Source organism: Melitaea cinxia, chromosome 12 (genome assembly GCF_905220565.1).
Source record: "Melitaea cinxia chromosome 12, ilMelCinx1.1, whole genome shotgun sequence".
Lineage (NCBI taxonomy): Eukaryota > Metazoa > Arthropoda > Insecta > Lepidoptera > Nymphalidae > Melitaea > Melitaea cinxia.
Window position 1 is genome coordinate 7,383,146 of NC_059405.1, and position 18,481 is coordinate 7,401,626.

The following is an 18,481-nucleotide window of genomic DNA, read 5'->3' on the forward strand; positions in this document are numbered from 1 at the left end:
TAAGTTAAAGGAATATCGATGAGTGCTTCTAAATATAATAATATGTTATATGAATAATTATAGTGGTTTTAGCATTCTTAGTGTTTTTGATGTAATCATTTGAACAGTTTCAACTAATCTGACAAGTCACCTCCACAATAAGATCTAAGTCTAACAGTCTCACAGAGATGTCTAAGATCTCTGGATGTTATAAACTAGGTAGAGATGGGTACCAAAAATAATAGCGGTAAAGTAAAATTTAAATAAATCAGTTTGTTTTTCTTAATGTATATTCATCATTTAAAAATCTGTTGTGTGAATTTCGTAAATTACAGTTTCTCTACAGAGTTTACAATAAACTTTTTACCGTGATTCCCCCATTGGTTCATTTTTTGTTCTTTTGAAAATATTAAAAAAAAGTATTTAATGTTATTTGACGTTAAGCCAGTCATAGAAATACATATTTTGAGTAAATCTTAAATGATGACTATTACGATAGAAATGCGAACGAATGGTGAAGTCTTAGTAATAGGTTTTCGACAACCGCTTTAGTGTAATGGTGCGTGTGCCGTTTTGGCTGCGCCTAAACACCGACGATCGTGGGTTCGATTCCCGTGCGGAGTGGATATTTGTGTTTATAGCAATATTTATTTCCTGTCCGGTTGATGGTCCTTGTGGGTCTCCCCACCATGCCTCGAAGAGCACGTTAAGCTGTCGGTCCCGGTTGTTACCACATACACCAGCGTGAAAGATTAAGCTCTAATGCTTCTCATACATGGGGAAAGAGGCGTATGCCCAGCAGTAGAATGTTACAGGCTGAAGCTGATTATGCTGAAGCTGATTATGCAGTTAGTTTTTTATTCTGACATTGTTTAAACATAAAAACGACTCTAAAATTCAATTTTTATTTTATTATAGTATTACTTTAAAGTTTTAGTATATATAAAAATATGTATTTATTTTATGCAGACAAACAGATATAAGAACAGCTAACAACTAAAGATGAAAAATCTATGGTTCCAGGTTGTTTGCAACTCTCGTAAATTCGGCATCCGGGATGTAAATGAATGTGATGTGAGTTGCAAAATTTTCTTCCAAATGATGTGCAAAGTTGCTACTCAAGTCAATAAAACAAGATACGTATGTTTCTGTGTATACGGTAAACATGATATCACGAAGTTGAAATTTCAAGCAGAACTTAATGTACTTCTAGAGAGAGAGGGAAATCTTACGTAAAATAATAAGGGAATTCTCGCAAGGAAAGGTTAAAAGAAAGTTTCTATTATAAAATTTAAAAAAATCAAAATACACTAGAGAATTGTTATCCCTTTGACATGATAAAAAGCTTTAACTTTTTTGTAACGAAAGGCACTTTAAATATTTTTTATGAATATAGCACATTTATACATTATTTTTGGACAAGGGTCGTAGGAATTTGTTATAGGTATTATCGTAATTTTCCTTCCGACACGTGCACATTTTTTCACGAATATTTCTTTTATCGAAGATCAGTAGATGAATTTTAATATCATATGAATTGCAAAATATAGGTAAGGTAGATATAAAAACGTCTCAAAAAAAATCTGTCGTATCAAACGTGCTACGGTATAATTTGTCACGTCGGTTTTGTTCCATAAATCTACACGAGCACGCCACATTATGCTACAAAATGTAACATATGGGTGGTATTGTATGACTGATTATGAATGTAATTTTATGGCCGATATCGCTATATTATTACCACTTGTAATTGTCGCCATAAATAATTGTTCCTAATTTATTTTTCCCTGACGCATATTCATATTTTGCTTTTCATACACATTTGTACCAGAAACATATTTTAGTGTCGGTGAGATTCAAATATTGTCTTTGTATCAGCAGTATATATAGTGTTGCTAGTTAAGGTGTAAATAAACAAATAAATACTCAGACTCAGCGGCAACTAATAGTAATCGAATCCTGTGTTGGAAAGCACACAACACAAAAAACGAAATGCTTACGTATGTCATATACTAATACTGTCATATGTCATTTATGGAAATGAAATCTGTGACCGCTAGTATATCAGCCAGTGACCACAGTGTCAATGCATCGTACAAAGGTATTCATCTGATGCACTACTAACCGATAAACAATAATCTTTCATGTATTTCTGTTCCATTAAAAATTGTGACATAGGCCAAAGTTTTTGGACGAGGAAATAAAATGAAATCTAAGTCACATATATGTGAACATATATATCCACTTAAATAATGGTACTGTACAATATTGAAGCTAAATACTGAATAATAAACTTGTCAGACAAGTTTTTACGTTTAAAATCTTTGCATTATGCTATGGTGTTGGGACTCGCAAGAAAGAACACTTAGACCGGAAACAAAACTTTAGAGTAAGAAAGAATAGAAAAGAAAATATATTTATTTCGAACATCACAAACATTGCAGAGACTTAACGACCTTAAATTTATACAACAAAAAGAACAAGATAATAAATAAGATAAAGTTCAATAAAAACATTCATACAATACTAAATTATAAGAGAAACACTAAGAAAAAGTATTCTATCCTACTCTTAAAAGTAAAAAATAAAAAAAGTAAAAGAAAAACAATTTCATTAAAAAATAATAATAATAGGAAATAAAATATGTAAACAATGTCTGCAATTATGTGTTGTGCCTCAAAAAGGTATATCACTCAGCTTAAACTTAGGTTTGACAACCCGAAACTGATTTTTAATGATACTCTATTCATGACGAGCTGCGACAAGTGCTAAGTATGTATATATAGGATTTTAAAAAATGTACTGAAGTAGTTACTTAAGTGGTTTACTTTACACAAATACCTACAACTTAGCTCGTGAATGTCGAAATCAAGAGAACTTTCGTGACTACTAAAACAGAAAGTTTTTAAATCTGCAGCATAGTAGTGGACGGGAGTAGCAATAAGTGGCCAGACTTATCAGTTTAGATTAATTCAGAAATGTGTGTTGTCTTTAGACGTATTTTTACTGTTTATCACGTTTTTTTATCACGTAAAACTTAAGATCAATTTAATTTTATTAATAAAATACACCAACCATACCATTAAAAAATCCCGGAAAAAGACTTAAAATACTTGAGAGGAGAGGAATTTGTTATTTATCATTGTTACTTTATTTTATTTCGAATAAAACAAAACAATTTTATTTATATTGATAAAAGACGATGTATTGAAACTTATATTTAATATTTTTTTCCTTATCAATATGAACAGTCCTACGTACAATCATTTCGTATTTGATATTATGTGATGATGTATTCGTAACAAGTATATTTGGTCGGTATGTAAGACATTTCTCTAGAGAATATTCTGCACATCGAGGTATTTCCATATCAATAAAAGCAACTTACGTCGAAATTTAAAATATATTTTATTGTGACTGATCTCTTGGATTTTCAAACGGACTTGTAATATCATAAATATTACTATATTTTTTGATGATTATTTACGAAAAAAGAAGTTTTTCCGAGAACTTCTAATTTGCAAACTTCAAGAATGTTTTATGTTTTATAAGTAAATATTTAATTTATTCGGATTTTGTATCTTAATAAAATATTAGAATATATATATATATATATATATGTAGCCATTAGCATAAAAAATGGAAGGCCTATCATAGTATTTGATAGCCCTGAAACTATCAATAACATCTGAATCGGTATCGGTTTGTGTAGTCGGTTTTTTCATTCGCGAGTAAACACAATTAAATTACATATTTTTATCACCGTGAATATTATACTTCTTAATTTAACACCACTGAGTTATTTATTACTTTCCAGCTAATATCAGTCAGTAGCGGAAAGAACGCCTGCTTAGACATTATTTGTTTTCTAGACTACACACACACTCCAAACAGTTATCAGTTCTCCGACTGATGTTGAAGCCCTACTTCAACTATGATAATTTATTTCTGGTAATATATTTTTTTGGGTTTATCCCCAAAAGATGCACTTGAGATCCCTGGCTACCAACAGCTTGATAAGTGGCTTTAAAGTGGGTCAGTCGCAACGCACTCACTGAGACTACTCGGTCATTGAGCTGTTGAAAATAAAGATTATATCTAGTCAAACCTCAGGTAAGTTGTTTGTGTCCGTAGTAATTTGTCTAGTGAGTCCTTTTGGATCCCTCATTCACTAAATTAATTTCACTCAGTTACAAAAATTATTAGTATACTGGAAATTATAATTTTACTACAAACACCGAGATTAAGTTTCTGAAATAATATGTTTACTATGAAATATTAGTTATGTCTAAATTTGTTTAGAGACTTTAATGTGTCTTTTAACGCTAAAAATGTTGGTAACGCGCTTGGGATGCTTCTGGTATTGCAGGCGTCTATAAGCTACGGTAATCGCTTACCATCAGGTGAGCCGTACGCTTGTTTGCCGACCTAGTGACATAAAAAAAAAAAAAAAAAAAACAAAAAAAGTTTACGATATTGTGTAATGTTACACAATATCGTAAACATATCCTCTGAAGCGTTGCTTAATTGCTCTCAACTCTCTTAATAATGGAAATGTTAATTTTAATCTAATCCTGCCATAATATGAATTGTCACATTAACCTTTTAGTACTAATGATTGATTTAGCTTAGTGACTTAGCAAGAATTTTAGATCCATAGATCATTGACCATATTCATCAGTTCAGCCTAATAATAATAATAATAATATATTCTTTATTGTACACCAAAATATAAACAAACAGTAATAATTTAAAAAAAAAAGATGTACAAAGGCGATCTTATCGCTGAAGAGCGATTTCTTCCAGATAACCTTTGGGCACAGGACATGATATAGTAGTGACGGATGGAGGTGTACAATATTCTTAAGGATGAATAAAAATAGTGTATGATAGATTCATTAATTCATACACATACACATATAAGTACAAATATCCATACATAAATAATCAAAATAGTATTAATATACGTGTATAAATGTAAAATATATAATAATAATAATAATAATACACTTTATTGTACACCAAAAACAGAAATAATACATATCAAAGAAAAAGAAAAAAAAATTGACAATATATTCATTAGGTACAAAGGGCGGCCTTATCGCTAAAAAGCGATCTCTTCCAGGCAACCTTAGGGCAAAGGAAATGGTCTAGCGTCAGCATAGGTGTACAAGTTACAAGAAATTTATTATAAATATTCAAATAATTAAACATATACATACATACATACATAAATAGATACATACATACTGACATATATACATATATACCCACGTACATGCATACATACATATAAATACATATATATATATACATTATAATTATGAATTACTTGTTTATTGTTGAGTTTGAAGAAAATGCTTCCAAACAGTCTTTTTGATATATATTGATAATATAAAATATGTATGTTAAAATTCTGAATATTATTATATGTTAAGGGACATATAGTACTTCTTTAGACGTTGCTTAAAACAGGCTCGAGTAGAAGCACGTCTTATTGAAAGCGGAAGAGAATTCCAAATGCGGACAGCTTTAGCAATGAAGGAATTAGAATAGAAGGAGGAACGCCTAATACAGTCATACACTTTTTTAAACTGTTATTTTGACGTAAGAATTTTTGATTGAAAATGAGGTCGTTTTTCGATTTTTAGGTCAAAATAAGGTGAAAAAATAAATATTTTTCACATGAATTTTGAGGTTATGAGAAAAAAAATGTAAGTAAAAACAAAAGTTGTAGATCTTTTTACTACCTACAACTTTGCCTTTGAATCGATTTGGAGACATGGCTACCATGATATTAAATCATTTTTTTCCCTTAAACCCCACCCACCCTACCACTTGTCGACGTCAGATCTCCCGTCATTAATTTTTTCTTTCATGTTCGTTGTATTCTCTTCCTTTTCCAATAGGTTTCACCGTACTATATTTTTTTCACTTTTTACCATTTTCAGAGGCTAAAAGCACTGGACTATTACTATTTTATGAAACTTTAAATCTGAGTTTTACAGATTGTAGACCATCACTCATTTTGCTTTATCATCAAGCAAACCCATGAGTTCGCACCATCAGGCAGACAATCCGTAAATAAAGATGTTAGATAACAAACAAATATCCGATAGTCCAAGATAGGAAGCATGTTAAAATAACAACTACGCTACACACTTGATTTTGCATACCAAATGCGCATCTGCTATTTTAATAACCCACAGTGGTAGCTGTGAATTACGAACACTTCCATTAGAATTTTTTTGGTTTAGCTTTGCCTCCTCAAATTGACATTACTGTCAGTATTAATGAGGGGCTTTTAAGATGAAATCACTGCTAATGATTGTACCGTTTTCAAAGGTGACAAGTCCATCCATGAACACCCTTTTATTATTACATTAAAATATTCCATACTTATACCCCTCTCTCTTCCGGTGGTTGTCGTAAGAGGCGACTAAGGGATAATACCGTTCCACTACCACCTTGGAACTTAAAACGCCGACCGTTGGCGGGATAACCATCCAACTGCTGGTTTTGAAATACACAGGTCGACAAAGGTTGGTGCGACAAAGCCAACCCTACGGTCACCAACCCGTCTGCCCAGCGTGTTAAAATGATGATGATGATGATCATGATGATACCTATACGAAAAAAAAACTTTAATATTAATATTTCAATACTCACATTGTGAAGAACTCATTTCTTTTTGTAATTAAATTCAACAATCAATTACAAATTGTTTCCACCAAATTTAGAAAGATTATTTTATATTAAAATATTCATAAGCTTTAAAACGCCCAATCTCAATATTGATTCATAATAATTTTTATTAGACTACTGTTACCTTTTTTGAATGTTTAACGCAAGTCATTTTATCCATCATTATAATATTTATCAATTCGTTTTGTAGTATTTTTGTGTAATATTAAAATATTTCTCGGATTGCGTAAAATAAATAAACTATAATATTATTGCATGAAAAATAACAAACTAAAGTATTTCCAGATGTAGTTAAACGTTATTTTACCTCATTGTCTTAGTTTGTAGTGGAGAACTTTGATTACAATTTAAGCATTTACAAGTGTGTCCCATATACAGTGGAGTTTATATAAGGTGGAGATAGTTTGCGGAACTCGAGATAACTTTGATTGGGTCGCCAAATTAATACTTCTTTAGAAACACAATGAGTTGTTTGAATTTTGTAATTCACTTTATTTGTTCCATGAAAAATTTATTTTACCCGGAGGGGGTTTAGTGGTGATACAAGTAGTGAGAATACAGACCCATATCGCTATTTACGTCATAATTTTTTAAATTTTTACTTAACTGAACCTAAAGTTTAAACGTTAGTTTTAGAGGTGAAAAAAGTAACAGGATGAAGTGTGGCATCAACCAGCTTCCAGGCTACATATGCGAAAGTTTCTTATACAGGTGAAATAAGTATTTAATTGTTTTATTTTCCTTTTTATGCTTGGATTATATTTCAGGTTCACCACTTTACAGATTGTTCACATCAATACTGCGTGGCTTCTCAAAAATGCATCATATTAAACTGGATCAACGAAACTTGTCAGAAGTATTTTAACACAGTAGAGAACACCCATTTAATCGAGAATAATTGTTGCCGTGTTCAAAGCGTGTAAATAATATTCTGACAACTACGTTAAAAGCGTACGAGTTTCGGTTCCACATTATACATATTGCAATAGTAAGATCTAGTCAATAACTTTATTTTACGAATTTCTGATGGCATGATATTTCACGAAATCCAAGACAAAATTCTTAAGTTGACATTGTTAGACATTTGCTATATGGCAAACCGATCGGAAAATAAATCAATTTTATTAGAATACTAGCGGACCCGGCGGACGTTGTCCTGCTCGGAAAATAGCTACCAAATTTGATAGCTTACATACCGATAGCAGCGCGCCACCTACCAGGTACAATTGAGATAAAAACTACCCTATCTCTCAAGTTGGACCAAATTACAAATGCTTACAAAATGTACGATTTTATTTTTGTGTTACCCACACATTAGGAATTCTAAACATTTTTGAATATCATATCAAAAATTGACCGCTCCAGCGGGATTCGAACCCGCGTCTCCGACTGACCGTGTCGGCGCTCTAGCCAATTAAGCTATGGAACGATATACCCGCTAGAGCGAAATCTTTGATAGGATGATTTTTATTTTCGGTTTAAGCGAAACGTGGCGCCGTCTATAGTGAGTTCTTTACAGAGACCCGTAACTATTCAAAGTTTCATATTACAATGAAAATCTTTGACAGGAGACGACACCATGCTATTTTTAATATGTAAGATTTTATTTTTGTGTTACCCACACATTAGGAATTCTAAAGATTTTTGAATATCATATCAAAAATTGACCGCTCCAGCGGGATTCGAACCCGCGTCTCCGACTGACCGTGTCGGCGCTCTAGCCAATTAAGTTATGGAACGATATACCCGCTAGAGCGAAATCTTTGATATGATGATTTTTATTTTCGGTTTAAGCGAACCGTGGCGCCGTCTATAGTGAGTTCTTTACAGAGACCCGTAACTATTCAAAGTTTCATATTACAATGAAAATCTTTGACAGGAGACGACACCATGCTATTTTTAATATGTACGATTTTATTTTTGTGTTACCCACACATTAGGAATTCTAAACATTTTTTGACAGATTTCGCTCTAGCGGGTATATCGTTCCATAGCTTAATTGGCTAGAGCGCCGACACGGTCAGTCGGAGACGCGGGTTCAAATCCCGCTGGAGCGGTCAATTTTTGATATGATATTCAAAAATGCTTACAAAATTTTATAAAAATCGGTTCAGTAGTTTCGGAGCTACATGTCGATAGCAGCGCCACCTACCGGGTCTAATCAAGATTAAAGACTACCATATCTTCCAAGTTAGACCAAATTACAGATGCTTACAAAATTTGATAAAAATTGGTTCAGTAGTTTCGGAGCTACATACCGATAGCAGCGCCACCTACCGGGTCTTTAAAAATCCGTTCTTTGCTGACCTCTAGTCGGTGAAAGGAATATTCCTACCAAATTTCAATTCTCTACGCTTTAGGGTTCTAGAGATATCGTGATGAGTCAATATATGGGTGGAAATCTCTTATATATATACATTTCTAAAATAAAAGTAGCCTTAGTTACTCCTTACTATACATATCAGCTATCTTCCAGTGAAAGTCCCGTCAAAATCGGTCCAGCCGTTTCTAAGATTAGCCGGAACAAACAGACGGAAAGACAGAAAAAAAATTGTAAAAAATGTTATTTTGGTATATGTATCGTATATACATCCATATGCATTTAGTAAATAGCGGTTTTTTAATTTTACAAACAGACACTCCAATTTTATTTATTTGTATAGATGAATAGTACGTACTCGTAACATTAAACTAAAACACATTCATTAAGAAGGGTCTTTACATCATTATTCTGTCTCTTATATTATCGATCGTGACTATTACTTTGAACCATTATCGTAGGGTGGGATGTTTACACGAATTTAATTCGATAAATATTTTATCAACGATCAAAATATGTAGATTGCGTAAAAAATTTTTTAAGTTATCCTAAATAATGTTTGAACTTCAATACTATTTCGTTTCCGTTTATAAGGTTCTGCTGTTATGTATTAAATAATCGCATCTATAGTCAATACCGTTATAAAAGTATGTACACATTATTATATTTATTTCATTTTACAATAATGTTTTTTTTCTTAAAAGCAATCAGAATTGAGTATCTTTATTCTATTGTGGTTGAAAAGATAAAATTTAAGAGGAATTATTACTAGATTATATGGAGAGATAAATCGTCGAAAATTATATTTGTACAATATCGGGTATTTGTGTTTTTTTTTTCATTTCATTTATTGGTATAAATTTCATTGAAATTGACATGATTATATCTAATATATAAAATTCTCGTGTCGCGGTGTTTGTAGTTAAACTCCTCCGAAACGGCTTGACCGATTCTCATGAAATTTTGTGTGCATATCGGGTAGGTCTGAGAATCGAACAACATCTATTTTTTATCCCCCTAATTTATAAGGGGGGGGGGGGGATAACGGGGTTAATAACATGTATGGCAAAACAATGTTTGCGTGGTCAGCTAGTTATAAATATGACATTTTAAATAATACAATATAGTAAGTTCAATAGTAGATACTGTTAGTAAATAATTTCAGCGGTATTTTTAATGTACGAGTATGTACATATATTGTAATCGTTTGCTACATAACATAACATACTCACATGTTTTGTTGCTTTGACGATAGTTTCCATTAATAAAGGACGCGATGTAGATTTTTAGGACATATTTTTGTATTTGTATACATGTTTGTTTTCGGTATTTGGTCTCATTTTTCTTTTTTATCGCATCTCGGAAGCACATTAAGAAATGATAATTATTGGAGCGATTGAAAAAAAAAAAATATGGAATCAGCATGTTGCCCACATTACGAATTGAGCTATAAAGTTTTGTTTATAGGATATGTATGCATTTTCTCTGCTGTGACACGTTTACATTTATGATGTCCGCACCGGTGTAGTAGTGCATGTGCCGTCGCAAGTTCGATTTTCGTTTTTAGTGAATATTTGTATTTGTGCAAATATTTCGACACCAGCAATTTATACTAAGCTAACTCTTAAAAGTGAACTTTACAATAGAGGCTTATAAAAGGGAAAAACGTGATACCTTTTATATTAATTAAGAAACTTATTTGAAATTTGGTATCTTTAATTTATTCATTAATTATTTATTCATTGCAATTTCACATTTTTTTATTACATAAAAAAACACATTTTATCAAGCTCGCATTAAAAAAAAAAAAATAAACTTATCGAAAAATCGAATTGGCGTAGTATAAATTGTTGGTGTCGATTTATTTCCGCGCTGAGTGTCCGTTCTTGTGGGTCAACCTACTGAGCCTCGGAGAGCACGTTAAGTTGTCGGTCTCAGTTGTTATCAAAGACACCCGATAGTGATCGTTACTTATAGTAACGAATATATACCAACCCGCAGTGGAGCAGCGTGGTAGATTAAACTCCGATCCCTCTCCTATATTGAGAAAGAGACCTACGCCCAAAAGTGGGATATTATAGGCTGATTCGTGAATAGGTCAAGGGGTGTGGCTAAGCCAAGTGATAGCGATGAGATCACTGTTAATTGATTGCAAATATTAGGGATCAATATATTTACACATACAATAATTTCAATCTGAAATATATATTGGAATCGTAATAATTTTAAGCGTCAACGTCACTTTTCATTATTTTTCCATGTCGATAATATGGTTATTCTTCAAAGTATAATTTTCCTCAAAAATATTAACATATTCCAATTTATTTCTGTAAATGACTTCATCTTTTTTGATTATGATCTGTGCTCGAAGCTGTATATCAGGCTCATTATTTAGTGGCTTTCAAAGTAAAAACGGGTCCGTAAGCAATGAATCAGCATCACCCTTCGATATATCTTTCCTTTTCCCTGAACACTTGGTATATTTTTTTTTTTCTAGAAAAATAAAACACGCACACATTAACGAATATGTTTTATTCTTTTTTTATTTTTATTTTAAAATCTTAATTCTTTAAGCTATTATTAATTTTGCACTTTACTTTTTTTTATTAATGTGGTTTTAAACTCATGTTATTTTTGCGTTTGTATAACGTACATAGTATATATTTCATTAATTTTGTTTTTGTTAGAAGTGAGATGTTTTAAAGATTTTTAAAAATTACAGACATGAAAAAGACATCAAATTCTCACATACCTACCCACGTGATCCCCACGTCCACGATCCAAGTAATTTAATGAAAACAGAAATTTTTGAACGTATCGTTTATATTAGGCTAATCGTTCGTACTTTAATAATAGCGATGGGAGATTAAGTCACAGGAATAGCTTGTAATAAAATAATATAAAAACTAATATTAAATAATGATATAACCAGTTTAAGGTCGCTTGCGAGGTTTCTTGTGTTGCAGCCGCCTATAAGCTACGGTAATCCCTTACCAATCAGGTGAGCCGTACGATTGTTTGTCAACCTTAGTTGTATATAATTGTGTTTGGTTGTAAACGAAAAAAAAGGACTTCAATTACATCGAGAAGCAAAACAACGTAGGTAGACGAAAAAATAGTCAAGCAAATACGCGTTATCAAATCTGTTATGTGTTTATTAAATTAAACATCCTTAGTGTCTTCAAGAGATTTATTAGTTTTAATTAAACTTACATTAGGTACAAGCTTAATCCTACAGTCAGTGCTCACTCTGTAGTTCTGCCGAAGTCTCTAGATTAATGTCATACCATAAACTATAAACTGTAGACAATATTTAACCATCGACTAACATGTATATAACATCCTTCCCTTTTACATTATTTACTTGAGATTAATTTATAATGAACTACACTGACTTTTGTACTTACTCTAGGAACATTAAAGTTTACAATTCAAGTTACTTTGCAAGCTAAGTAATTACTAACAAACATATTCACATTATTACATATGAACCAAACTATAACTATATATAATATAATATAACAAAAGTTATTATAAAAACAATTTTTATTAATGTTAGCTTTATATAAACAAGGTATAAAGACTTATTTTATTTTGTTTTTAGTTACAATTAGTTATATGAAGATACAAACTTATTAAATTATTCAGTATTCATGTACTTATGAATTAAACAAAATCTTTAAGATAACTTGGTCTTTTAATCAATCTACCTGATCTTGATGTTTTACTACCATATGTATCATTATTATAATTTACTTGTCCTGAAGAACCATCATAGTTCTCTCTAGGTATTACATTATTTTGTATGTTCCGATCTTTAATCATATGTCTTTCTACTTCTTGTCTTTCACTCTCTTCACAATTTCCTTGATCTTCTACCCTGCTCTTGTCATAATACTTTCCTCCTTTAATTAACATTCTCCTATTCCTAGTTAAAATATTTCCTGATTCATTCCTTACTTGATATGATCTAGGACCACTTCCTTTACCTAACACTATACCACTCTCATGAGGTTTCTTGCAATTCTCGTCCTGTATTTTAACAATTTCTCCTTCTCTTAATTCTGGTAAATTTCTACTTCCTCTATTATAGTACTTTTTCTGAATTTCCTGTTTATTTAAAAGTTCTTGTCTATATTTATCCTTTCTATCCTGATTTAAATCTAATCTTGGCAAAATTGTTTTAATATTTCTTTTGAATAACAATTCTGAAGGTGATTTTCCATCTGTATTTACAGGAGTGTTTCTATACATTAACAAACCTAAGTAAATATCTTTCTTATCATAAATTAGCTTTTTTAACAATTTCTTAACAGTCTGTATATATCTTTCAGCTAATCCATTCCCTTGGTGATGTTTTGGACTTATTACCTTATGTTTAAAATTCCATTCTTTAGAAAAAGTTTTAAATTCAAAGCTAGTAAATTGGGTTCCTGCATCTGTATAAACTATATCTGGAATACCATGTCTTGCTAGGATTTCTTTAATACTGTCAATAGTACTTGTTGCATATAAATTATTTAATGGTTGTATTTCCACGTACTTACTATATGCATCGACAAGCAATATGTATGGTTTAGAATATAGAAAAAATATGTCTATAGATAAAATTTCCCATGGTCTTTGTGGAATTTCCTTCTCAATCATAGATTCTTTCTTATTAGCATTCTGAAAACTTTTACAAGTGTCACAATTTTGTATTAAATCTTCTATCTCTTTATTCATATTTGGCCAAAATACAGTATTTCTTGCTAACACCTTGCTTTTTTCTATACCTAAGTGTGCATAATGTATGTTTTCTAATACTTCCTTTCTTTTTGACTGTGGTATTACTATATTCCTACCTTTTACAATTAATCCTCTAATATTACTCAACTCATCTCGGTAACTATAAAAAATTTTAGCTTTACTATTTATAAGTGACTTATTTTCTGGCCATCCTTCCATTATATATTTATTTACTGCCATTAATTCCTCATCTTTTGCTGTTTCTAATATTAATTCTTCAAGTTTTTTATCTGATATTCTATAACTTTCCATAATCATGGCTACATGTGTTTCTACTTTTAAATCTGAATTTTCTTCTGTTTCTAATAAATGTGATCTACTCAAATGATCTGCTACCAAAAGTTCTTTACCTGGTTTATAATTTAACTCAAATGAATATGGTTGTAAAGCCATTCTCATCTTTTGCAATCTAGCTGGACATCTATTTAATGGTTTAGAAAAAATTGATACTAGTGGCCTATGATCTGTCTCTACTTTAAATTGATTTCCATACAAATACTGATGAAACTTGGTTATTCCATATAAAATTGCTAAACATTCTTTCTCAATCTGACTGTATTGTATTTCTGTTTCTGTCATTGCCCTCGAACCATAAGCTATAGGCTTTCCTTCTTGTAAAATAACTGCACCTAATCCTGCTTTAGAAGCATCTACACTTAGTACTATCTGTTTATTCATATCAAAATAACTCAAAACTGGTGGCTCAATTAATAGTTTTTTCAAAGTCTTATAAGCTTTATCTTGTTCTTTTGACCACAAAAAAGGTACATCTTTCTTAATCAATTGCCTCAATGGTGCTGTTATCTCAGACACATTGGGAATAAATCTTGCCACATAATTAATCATTCCTAAAAATCTTAATATTTCTTTCTGAGTTTTCGGTTCTTTCATCTCTACTATAGCTTTTATTCTGTTCTGATCTATCTTAATTCCTTCTGTTGTTAAGACATGTCCTAGGTATTTAACTTCTTTCTTTTTAAAATTACACTTCTTCCTATTAAATTTTATATTATATTCCTGTGCTTTCTTAAGTACCTGTTCTAATATTCTGTCATGTTCTGCTTCTGTTTTCGCGTGAATTAAAATATCATCAATATATAACTCTACTCCGTCAATATCTTTAAATATTTCACTAAATATTCTGTGAAAAACTTCTGGACTTGAAGCTAAACCAAAACTATTAAAATAAAATCTTCCAAATGGGGTATTAAATGTTGTTAAATTTTTACTATTTTTTGTTAATTTTATCATCCAAAATCTTTTATTCGCATCTAAGGTACTAAAATAATTACTTCCCTTTAACTTTGCTATTATTTCATCAACATTAGGTATCATCATTTGTTCTCTTTTAATCTGAGTATTTAAATATTGTGGATCTAAACAAATTCTCATTGCCCCACCTGGTTTAGTTGTCATAACTAATGAACTTACAAAATCTGTAGGACCTTCTGCCTTACTTATTATTCCTATTTTTTCTAATTTACTTAATTCTTCCTTTAATTTATCTTTCAATTTAAATGGTATATGCCTATTTCTTTCAATTTTTCCTTGCCAACCTTCTTTTAACTGAATATCATATTCATAATCTTTTATTTCACCTATCCCCTTGAAAACATCTTTATATTTCTCTAATAGTTCTAACTTTTCCGTCTGTACACTGCTAATATTCTCATTATTTGTTCTCTGAATCAATTTAAATTTTATTAAAGTAGGCAAACCTAAAATAGGTATATAATTACCTTTACAAACCTGGAATTCTATTTTCTGAATCTGATCATTTATTTTTACTGATAATTTAATCTTTCCCAAAGTTTCTATTTTCTCATTACTATAACTAGTCAATTTACAATTAGATTTTTCAAATTTACTTATACCTAACCTGTAACAATCATTTGCAGATATTACATTGCATTGAGCACCTGAATCTAATTTGAATTTTAAATTTCTATTCAATTCGGTGAAATATACATACTCATACCAGTTTCTTTCTAAATTAACATTACTAATATTAATTATATACATATGACACGACTCACTATCGCTGGACTCGCTTTCTTGAATAGCTTTTACAGCATCTCGGGCTCTGCATTTTCTCGCAAAGTGGTTCATCTTCCCGCATTTCATACACTTCTTTCCATATGCTGGGCATCTTCTTTCACTGTGATGAAATCCGCATCTCGAACAGTCAAACTTCTTCTCAGCTCGCTGTCCTTCTTGTTTCTTATTCTTCTCTGAATATCTATTTTCTGTATTTCTCTGTTCTAGTCTGTGTCTTGAATCTCGGTCTGTTCTGGTATGTCTTCTCTTATCTGTTGGGTTTCTTGTTTCCCTTTCCGACACTGTTCCTTTTTCATTCTTCTTTCTTATACTCTGTACTGCACTCGTCCCTGGTTCGTTTGAAATTTTCTTAATTTGTTCCTCTGCTAGTTCTGCTGCTTTACATATCTGGATTGCTTTACTCAATGTCAGGTCACTTTCTCTTAGTAGTCTATCTTTTAATCTTTTATCTAAAATTCCTGTTACTATTCTGTCTTTTAACATTCTATCCAAAAGATTTCCAAATTCACATTCTGTGCTTAACTTTTTTATGTCAGTATAAAAACTATCAAAAGTTTCACCTTCTTTCTGGTTTCTTGTGAAAAACAAATGTGAATTAACGCTTTCATTTTTTCTCGGGATAAAATACTCGTTGAATTTAGTTATCACTTTTTCATAATTGTAGGCCTCACCTTTAGCAAAGTCGAAAGTAGCATGAATGTCTTGAGCTTCCTCACCCATGCAGTGTAATAATAATGCCGTCTGGACCTCACTGGATTCACTATTAGCACCTGACGCTAATCTGTATATTTCAAATCTCTGGATAAATTTTTTGTATTCTTCCATCGACAGGTTTTTTAAGCCCGTAGGGGGTTTTAATCCCATTATTCCACTAGATTTTATTATTTCTTTTTGTGCAGACTCCGCCATTTTGTTCTTATCATGTACGTCGTAGAATTCAATATAGTATACAATTATTTTATTTCACGAACCTGTTTTTGTTTTTAATTTCGCAGCGCCATGTTATGTGTTTATTAAATTAAACATCCTTAGTGTCTTCAAGAGATTTATTAGTTTTAATTAAACTTACATTAGGTACAAGCTTAATCCTACAGTCAGTGCTCACTCTGTAGTTCTGCCGAAGTCTCTAGATTAATGTCATACCATAAACTATAAACTGTAGACAATATTTAACCATCGACTAACATGTATATAACAAAATCTTACTCAAAAGTTAGTTATCCGATTTCGAACAAATTTAAATGGAACCACATGACAAGTATCAGCTTTTGAGTGAAAGAAATAGTGAAGTAAATACGCATTATTAGATGTAATTTGAAAAAGTACTTGTCAGATCTCAATTAAATTTAAATGAGACAACACGACACGTACCGCCTTTCAATAAAAAAGGTTTAATTGACACCGGTCCAGCCAGTCAAAATTTTTGATGTAAACATACATAAAAAAAAACAAAACAAATACAGTCAATAAGTTCATTAAATACAGTCAAGTTGAGAACCTCCTCCTTTTTTCGGAAGTCTGTTAAAAAATTAATCCTCTATACTCTTTATATGCTCTTTCATTAACTGTTTGTTTTTGTTCAACGTTATTGGTATAACCCCAAGGCTAGAAGCCGTACAGTAGGCATGGCAGGTAATATGCTTACAAATATATATATCTTCGAAGCAGTTAAATAATTAATACATAATTGTAACGAAAAGAACAAAATAAATAAAGATACAATATGCGCTTTCTTCTTACATGACCTTCACTTCTAATACAAATACGTACAATTGTCTCATACGATACGAGGTTTAGTTTAGTTGCAAACTCTTAAATATTATATATACAACAAATTTTTTTTTCGGCAAATTGGTTGAATATATTGTGAAAACTACTATCGAATATTTTATTTGTAATATTAACAAGCATTTTCATTTCTTATGTAATATGTTTTAATTACGAAAGATCAATAACCTATTTGATTAATAGCAGTTATTATAATGAATATTTTTATAGCAATAAGCTTCTGAATAAATAATCAAATATGTAGAAATAAAAATGAAGTGCTGAAATGTATGTATTACTTCCGAACGACTGCATTAAATTGGATATTTTTTTCTTCTGTGTCCGTTATTGGCAGTATGAGATTTGTGTAATTGCGTTTGTTCTCAAACATGAAAAAAACTGACTTCAAATATGCATAATTAGAGATAAATCAAAAACTGTTCGTCAGAACTCGCTCAATTTTTAGATCACATGACGAGCATCAGCTTTCGAACACAAAAAGTATGATCAAAATCGGTACACAAAGCAAAAATTAATAAGATAACACATAAAAACATACTATAAATATACTCCTCCTTTTTTAAGTCAGTTAAAATGAAATTTTAAAAAAGTATGTATTTACAAGGTGAATAATTACCAGAGAAACTTGAATAATTACCAGCCTTGTAGATATATTTTATACTTTATACTTTATTGTACACCACAAATATATTACAAAAAAAAGCATAAAGATAGTGAAGTACAATGGGCGGACTTATGGCTAATTAATTAATGGCCATTTCTTCCAGACAACCCATACCATAGATACCCATACCCATAGATATACAGCATGGGAGGAAATAGAAATGCTAAGAGGCTTCAAGA

General features: G+C 31.1%; 1 protein-coding gene across 1 annotated transcript; it reads right to left on the minus strand.

Annotated features, from left to right (window-relative positions):
* Window positions 1-12,670: 12,670 nt before the first annotated feature.
* On the minus strand, window positions 12,671-16,759 carry LOC123658701 (uncharacterized protein K02A2.6-like). The gene is made up of 2 exons (XM_045594051.1): window positions 14,828-16,759; window positions 12,671-14,764 (listed from the first exon to the last, which is right to left on the minus strand). The coding sequence occupies exons 1-2, from the start codon at window positions 16,757-16,759 to the stop codon at window positions 12,671-12,673; spliced, it is 4,026 nt and encodes a 1,341-aa protein (XP_045450007.1).
* Between the last annotated feature and the right edge of the window lie 1,722 nt (window positions 16,760-18,481).